Source organism: Trematomus bernacchii, unplaced genomic scaffold (genome assembly GCF_902827165.1).
Source record: "Trematomus bernacchii unplaced genomic scaffold, fTreBer1.1, whole genome shotgun sequence".
In the NCBI taxonomy this organism is placed as follows: Eukaryota; Metazoa; Chordata; class Actinopteri; order Perciformes; family Nototheniidae; genus Trematomus; species Trematomus bernacchii.
In genome coordinates, this window is record NW_022988050.1 from 18,174,902 (window position 1) to 18,183,400 (window position 8,499).

General features: G+C 39.6%; 1 protein-coding gene across 5 annotated transcripts in view; it reads right to left on the reverse strand.

Moving 5' to 3' along the window:
• LOC117473353 (V-type proton ATPase 116 kDa subunit a-like) overlaps positions 1–8,499 on the reverse strand; it is a 53,435-nt gene that overhangs the window by 26,979 nt on the left and 17,957 nt on the right. For 4 of the 5 annotated variants that reach the window (XM_034118913.1, XM_034118912.1, XM_034118911.1 and 1 more), the window contains exons 1-9: positions 5,164–5,241; positions 3,675–3,837; positions 3,406–3,484; positions 3,180–3,277; positions 2,508–2,636; positions 2,346–2,428; positions 1,840–1,966; positions 1,580–1,662; positions 717–810 (exon numbers count right to left, since the gene is read on the reverse strand). In XM_034118913.1, coding sequence (XP_033974804.1) covers positions 717–810; positions 1,580–1,662; positions 1,840–1,966; positions 2,346–2,428; positions 2,508–2,636; positions 3,180–3,277; positions 3,406–3,484; positions 3,675–3,791 — 810 coding nt within the window. In that variant the 5' untranslated portion in view covers positions 3,792–3,837; positions 5,164–5,241. Of the gene's footprint in view, positions 1–716; positions 811–1,579; positions 1,663–1,839; positions 1,967–2,345; positions 2,429–2,507; positions 2,637–3,179; positions 3,278–3,405; positions 3,485–3,674; positions 3,838–5,163; positions 5,242–8,499 lie in introns of those variants that run through there. The other variant, XM_034118910.1, reaches the window with a different exon arrangement.

Here is an 8,499-nt window from a genome sequence, read left to right on the forward strand (position 1 = left end):
GGAATCATTAGTTTGGTATGTCATTTATTTAATTATTATTGATTTCCTTTTTTCTTTTTACAATTTAAAGTTATTTCTTCTCTCTCTGTTGGGTTTCATCTCGGTGTTGCATGGCGTCTTGTCATGCAAGCATAATGAGGGCTTAACATCTGAAATGTGCAGTATTTGTATTGTAAATGTTGACGAATGGTAGAAATTGATTGGTTTTACTATACTTCTCTTAGGCTCAGGTCATAATTATATTTGTATGTAAACCTGAGTAAAATGCACTAATTCTGTACAGTTGAATACATTGTATTTGATTGACAGGCTCAGACTAGAGCAGACCTCTCAAGCACAACCAGGCTTTTTCCAGACTCAGTAAGGGCACACTTTAGGAAACCACAACACTGTGAGGCAGAACAAAGCTCTTTCACAGATGAGAACTAATGCACAAGAAAACACCCCTCTGCGTGATGAAGCCTTTTGTTATTTGATTGACAATAAATGTTCTAAAGGAAAACTGAGCCTGAACACTGACATCCTGTTTTGCAAAGTTTCAGAATCATTTCTTGTTGTTAAGTCAGCAGCAGGGTAACAAAGCGTGCAAAGACCCTTTGAAATAATAATTAAATAAACTGACCCTCATTTTGCTCTATTTTTATTTACATTAGTTTATTGAATGTGTATGTAATGTAGTGATGAGTGGTAAAGATCCTTTCTTGTGACAAACGTACCATCTGGAGGTCGTCGATGCGGCTGTTGACTCCGGCCAGCATCTCCTTCCTCTCCTGTGGGGTCTCTGGACACGGGTAGAGAGAGGCACGGAACCTGTACAAATACACAACATATTACACACGCTGCACTTCTGCTTCCACCATGCTCCTTTTTTTACGTTAGTTGATGAAACAAACATGGAAACGTGCAATTATTGCGCAGTGGAGACAACAGACAGCAGGGAGATTATATTTATAAAAAGGTACTCCGGAGAGTTAGTACTGCATTTCAATCAAGTTTAGAACTTGATAGTGACAAATACAAAATAATGGTCAACATTGAAGCAGAAGAGGCAGTTTATATCAATCCCAGAGTCCCGTATATGACTCTCAAACCTTGATTCCAATAAACAATAACAATTATTATGTTTGTTTAACCCTCTCTGCCTGGTAAAAACTCATGTCTTTCAAACTCCGAAGAATTTTGAATATAAATGTAGTTATGAAAAGTTGTAAATGTGGGCAAGATAACCCTGTGTAGAATGTGCCTGCTAATGCCCAGAAATCCTGGATGGTGTTCTGACATCAAGTGTAAACCACAGAAGTACTGTGAGAGCAAATTCCTTTAATGGCCACAATGTTTCAAATGTTGACCAGGTTTGTCCACTACGTACATCCTCTGGTCTATGATGACCTGTTTGCTAGTCTGGATAAACAGCATTCTTATGGATCCCACTGTTATCGTGGCCATGACAGTCCTAACCATATTTCTCCACCTATGGTACCAACATTTATCTCTGAGCTTGACTTTTATTGTAATTTTTACTTTTATATAATACTATCTCGTATAATATTGTGAATGATTCTTAGTTCATAACACCCACCCCTCACAGATCTTCTTCACCCTGTTCTTCAGCTGGTCGCCTTGGAAGAAGATAATGAACACTGATTTGACGACTTGGTCTCCCTGTTGGAAAGAAAACAAGTTTTTTTTAAACGTGCACAACTTAAATATTGGATCCGTTGTATATGTAAATAGAAACGGTTAGAAATGCGTATGACTGATTTTTGTATGCTTCTTTGTACTTTTTCTTCTTAATATGTATTTCTACTTGTCTCTATGATGTATGTTAAGTGTGCTGACCGTGGCGGGGTCCTCCAGAGGATCCTCAATCTCTGCCTTCCTTAAGAAGACGTTTCCCCGGCACACCCTCCACAGCATCCTCTCAAAGGTTGGAATCCTCTCCCTGCTGATCACTCCGGCCACAAACCTGAACAGACAAAACAAACAAGCAATCAGAGCAGATAACATAAAAGAAAACAAACCACAGAATTGACCTAGTCAGTCTTTTGTTTTTAAGCAGGACCATGTTTCTGTTCATTACCCAAATCAAATCATCCTTGGTCAGGTGTGGCTGATTGCTTTTTGTAAAGCTACCAGGTATTTTAATAAGCAACATAAAAAAAAAACACATCATAAAGCACAATTATATCATAAAAAATGGGAGGTTTTGTTTGTATAATGCAAAAGGACACAGATGTAACCGGAATTTTCTTTAAAATGATGATCAGTTTATATTACTATTCCAATATTTGCCAAGACAAGTGGTGGATGTGTATGAGAGAATATGATGCAGTCAATATGCTTACCCAAGTCTGAGTGGGGCCCCTCGACCCCCCTCATTGCCCTCCATCAGGGAGGAAGACTCCTCCAGCAGGTTGGGATCCTCCATCTATCAGTTACAAGTTACTTTATTTAGCACATTAATTATCTGTTGTGGTGTGAACGTCTGAGAAGGTGAAGAAGCAAACCTCATCAAAGAACTGCTGCGTTCGGCGGAGGATGTGTTTGAGCTCCGTCAGCTCCAGGAAGTTCTTCTTCAGGGCCTCCTGGTTGGTGTTGATTTCCTTCAGTTCGTTCTCAAGCTTTTCAAAGGTGGCCTGCCAGTCACAATGAGCAGCGTAAATACAACATAAACACTGTGCTCTTAACAAATGTGCATCATTACTGTGGAAAAAAATCCTGCACATTGTTTATTCTGTATATAAAAATGTAAATGCATGAACCTTAAATAACTAACCACTTCATCATGCTTTAATGAATGTAGTCTCTGTCTGTGTGTCCAACCATTAGACTGATATAATTCATGTTTGTGGTGTGTGTTGCTGAGGATCAGAGGCTGACCATAGAGCTATTTGGATCAGCAGTTCTGTAGAAAACACCTCTGACAGTTCTATAGAAAACACCTCTGTCAAGAGCCATATAAGCAGAACTCTTTACAACACAGAGCCACAAGAGGAGAACGTGTCTTTTCATATTGTAGGCGATGCTGACTTTGTGTTTGTTTTGGAATGTGACAGTTTAAAATGCTTTTTTGGGGTAAAATCAAAGCCATATGAAGTGTGTTTTTATCATCCCTACTATTGAACGTTAATGAATGTATTAATGCGTCTCATAATGACTGCAGATGGCCGGCTGCTTACCTCCAGGTCGATCATGTCCCTGGGAAAGGGCACCTCTGGATTCTCTCCAGTGTCCACAGTTGGGATTGCAGCTTTCTTGATCTCTTTCTCCACAAACCCTGTTCAGAGAGAATCCACGATTCAATATCTTACCAATGAAAAACAATGTTCTTTATGTTTTTCCAGAGGAGTTTTCCTCACTGACACAACTGCAATTTTGAAAAGTGTTCAGAATCTCATGACTTACTCAGTTTCCTGTCCATCTCCTCACATCTCCTCACTTCATTCACAAACTTGCGCTGGAACACGTTGACATCAGGATTCAGCTGTGGGTGGACAAAAATATGGGAATATTAATTAGGATATCATGACACAATAGTTATGGATATGTATCTAAAACTTAGTGACTTATAATGACAGAATTTGTTTTTTTAAGTCATTATACATAATTGAATTAGATCATTTCTGCCTCCAGAGGAGCTGAAAGATGGCATAGCATGGATTATTTATACTCACATCTCTGAACTGGACCATGCCCAGTTCTCCCAGCTCACTGACGCAGCAGTAGGCTGCCTCTGATTGGAGGAAGAGCTGGGCCAGTGTCATCTCCTCACTCCTGAACAGTTCCCCCATGATGACAAGCTCACTCCACCACCACTAGAACAAAGAAGTACTGGACCTGGGGTCGAAGGTAATGTAAAATAAAGAAAGATTATTAAAATATATTTAATATTATTTTTGAAAAAGGTTGAGTCAAAAAACAAAGAAACAATACTTTTTTTCAACTAATTTTTCATCGTATAGTAATACAAATTGGTACTGTACAGAACAACAACTTTCTCATACAGTAATATATTGTTATACTATATTTACTATACAACATTGTTTTGCGAAGTAATCAAGGCATGATTAACAACGGGACAAAGTGGGCAAACATATGGCTGCAACTAATGATTCTTTTCATAATAGTATAATCATACATTTCCTGATTCCTCCGATCTCTATTTATTAAAATATCCCAAAACAATGAGGCAAAGGTCACGTCTTCAAATGTCATGTTTTGGCCAACTTTTGACCAATATCAGAAAGATATTCAGCAAACTGTAAACTAGAATTTGTGATTTTTTTAACAGAGATTGAATAATAAATGGTGGTCAATGAAGTACATAAGTAGTACAGTTTAAGCATTGTTATTACTATACAACATTCTGATGTATGTTTGCATAACTCATAGTAGAAAGCCTATAAACAGGAAGATGCTAAAGCTAAAAACGAAAGGGAATGGCGCTTATAGGCCAAGGATGGATAACGTTATAATAACAGCTCACACACAATGCAATGACGTAGCCAAATGAACAGAATAGCCGAATTGCAAGTAATGATTTTCACTATAAATACCGCTGGGCTTCTTTCTTTTTTTAAATAGGAGCTTAATGTTAGCCCTATAGTTAGCATGCAGAGACTCTGTGGTGTCGCAGCATCATGATGCTGTGCTCTGCCCTTCACTGAAGGACGCCATCATGATGCTGCTGCTGCATCCGGAGAGCATCTGTCAACCGCTCTCATCCCTCCTTTCACAAATAACACCCAATTCATAACATATAATAACCAATATTTTAACGTTTATGCTTTTTTCTACTACACATACATGTCACACCCGGTATAGTCCCAACGCTAGAATATGATTTAGGTTCTTAACAGGTTAAGAATAACGTTCGGACGCTGTAGTAGCCTAACATTTCAGAACGAGAACCACTCGGTTAATTTAACAAACACACATTTGTGTAAACGTAAAAATATAACATTTGCGAGCATTAGGCTCGAGGAAAAAACGACGAAGAAGAGGAAGAAAGCAGTTGGCGGTGACATATTATCACCGTCCTGCCAACCCAAACGTCAAAAAAAAATTCGAACTATAATTAATAATTCTCCTACTGAAACGAAGTCTGAAACGCAAACATAACCTTATTTTACATTAGAGACGTTTAAATATCAATGTAATCACCTGTGTAGGATGCAGCTGGATGCTGAGGTCCAGGGCGATACGTCAAGCTAGATACAGTCGGCCGGAAATACACCCCAATGTGGAAGATTTCAAAAATAAAATCATGACATATTTATCCTACTTTATGAACTTTACAAAAAAAGTATGATATGCATTTCAAATGCATATCATACCTTTGCCATAGTAAATATCACCCAACGTGGGGCATTCTGTTGCTCCATTCTATCTATCTTGATAGTCAAATTATTGTCATGGTTATTTTATTTTGAATATCCAAACCAGAAGCACATTCTGAAATCCGTGACTTTGATTGAGTGATGAGGGATTTATGATTACCAGCAATGATGGACCATGTCAATGACTCATTCACACTGTACACATATATTGTTACGTGCCGTGTTGTGTTTGTGTGTGTCTCTCTCCCCCTGATTCTCTCCCTGCAGGTGCAGCCTCTCCCTCAGGTGCTCCCAATCCCCAAGCATGTGTGGAGCATGTGTGCAGCATGTGTGGTGTCTCTGTCTCTGTGTGAGGCCTGGTTTAACCTGTGTTTTGTTTATTGTCAGGAGATGTGCTCCAGTTTACCTTTGTGTATTGTTTAATTTAGTCACTTTCTTTTAGGAGAAAGTTGTTATTAGTTTACCTTAAATTTACTTTGCAAATTGGCTGGTGAGCCCTTTTTTTTCTTTTGATTATTAAACATCACCTTGTGGCTTCAGCAATCAGTTTCCTCTCTTTTTTCTCTCTCCCGGTTATTTTATATTTTTGTTACTTCCCTTTGTACCCCTAGTCCAGGAGGGAACGTAACAATATACATCAAAAAAGGCCTTTATGAGAAGAAATACATATAAGGACAACCTAAAGGTAACATATTGTTTATTGAATACATGCTTCAAATCTATTGTATGCCTGTCCTAATCTTGAACCTCTTTTTTCTTGCTGTTATTGCTCATGGAGATTATGTGATATGATCGAAGCCCCTGAACAACTAGGCCAAGTCAGTGTACCTTGTTGTAAGATTGTTTTCCTGACCTGATTATTTGATTGAATGTATCGTTATATGGAGCTACAGTGAAGGTTTATTAAGATCTAGATGATCCCTCACACTTCAAGATTCAAGATTCAAGGCTTGTATTGTCATATGTAGCTACATATAGTGTAGTTATGACAATTACATTCTTAGGTCACAGGCTCCTCCAACAGTGCAACACAATACAACAGATAATAGTGCAAGTAAATAAAATAAAATATAATATAATAGAAATTGTGCAGAATAGTCTATATACAAGTTGGAATATTGGAATATTGATATATATAAGTATAAGTTACAACCAGATGAATGTTATGGATGTTCTTAGTTCAGGTGTTTAGCAGTCTTCTGGCCTGTGGGATGAAACTGTCCCTGAGTCTGGTGGTTTTAGTCCTGATGCTGCGGTACCGCCTGCCAGACGGCAGCAGACAGAACAGTTTGTGGCTGGGGTGATGGGGGTCTTTTATAATCCTGAGGGCTTTCTTCCTGAGCCGCTGGGAGTAAAGATCCTCCATGGACGGCAGCTGGTGACAGTGGCGGACTGGTCATCGGGACGTTACCGAAGTGGGCCGGTCGGATAAGTCACTAGCACCCCCCCATGACCTGCACCTCCTCCTGAGATCTCACTATAACAGTAAATATATCAAACTTTATTCGCCTGGTATGTGTGCATGGACTGTGTAAAGGTGAACATACAAGGTATTTGACTCATGTAACACACATGGATGTACTGTACATGTAAAAACAAATAACACAAAGCTAGACTTTTCATCTCACTTTAGTAGCCATCTGGGTAAATCTCAAAAGCTAGACTCGTGATTAATCCAAGAAAGTGATTGATACACAGAAAATATTGAAAGCAAATGCTTCTGCTGGGCCTTCTTTATGATTGATATAAATACGGTCTGCATTTTACATGTAATGTATAAGGAATGGTTGTTTTGCACGTTTTGTTTTGTCGACTGGCCACAGCAGTGCCTTGATGGATGTTAATGCGTTGCGTTCCGGCATAAGTTGAGATGACTTTTTGATTGTTGACCCTGCCTTTTTTACCAGAACCTTCCGCTATAACACCTCAGCTCTGTCAAAAGGTGGTTTCATACAAATGAATGAGGTGGCCGGAATTATTTAATCTTACTCTGAACATTGGCAAAAACAATGATATTAGAGTTTACAAGAAACTGATCAAAAACAAGGATCATGTGGGCCACTAAACCAAAAAAAACTAGGCTCAAAGGACATGAGGGGGCCTACAGAACTAGGGCGCATTACTAATATTAACACCTTTCACATCACACATAGTCCGGCAGTGGCTCAGTCAGTAGGGGCTTGGACTGGGAGCCGTAGGGTCGCTGGTCCAAGTCCCCGACCAGACCTAAATATGGAGTGTGGACTTCTACTTGGAGAGGTCCCAGTTCACCTCCTGCCCTGCCGTGGTGCCCTTGAGCAAGGCACCGGACACCCCCCTTCCCCCCCACTCCCATTGCTCCCCGGGCGCTGTACAATAGCTGCCCACTGCTCCTAGTACTAGACTCCTGGTACTAGGATGGGTTAAAAGCAGAGGCCAAATTTCACTGTGTGTGCTGTGTGCTCTGCATGTGTGACCATTAAAGAGGGTTTCATCCCTCCCTATTCTATTCTATTCTCATTGGATCCTGTGTTATTAAAAGAATATTGATCATATGCAGCCTTTATTTTCCACCATAATCAGTCATGCTATAGAGATTTATTGCCCCCTTCATTTTTTTTATAGTCTGTACTATATCAAACTCTGATTATATGATCATCCTTGTTCCAACTTGTGTCTCTAAGATGCTTATGATTGTTATTACCTTGAATAAAGTGCTACCAAAACCACTCCTCGGGGTCCTGAGAATAAAGTCTACCAGATGTGGTGGAATACTGCACAACTGGCCAAGCGTTGAGTCAGTACTAACAAGATCCTGTAGAATGCTCCCCTTACAAACAGCCACAGCAGCGTTTTACCCCCTTTCATTACACATGGAGCAGGGTTTAAACCAGGACACTGGCTGGTTGCCAGCAGGCAGTTTTGGAAACATGCAACTCCCATAATGTACATCAATTACTGGGGCAGACCTCAACAGCTTTTATAGCTTTCTGACTCGTTCTGGGGTGTCCTGTGTATGCAGTAGAATGTTTTTTCCAAATGTTTGCTTGTGTGTAGAAGAGAGCAAAGCATTCCACATAGACTTATATGGACTAAAAATCTAGGTTCTGAATGGAAGTTGCTCTTGAATTCCACATAAGAGATTGACTCTCTATAAATGTGTTCACGAGCAGTTGTGGAA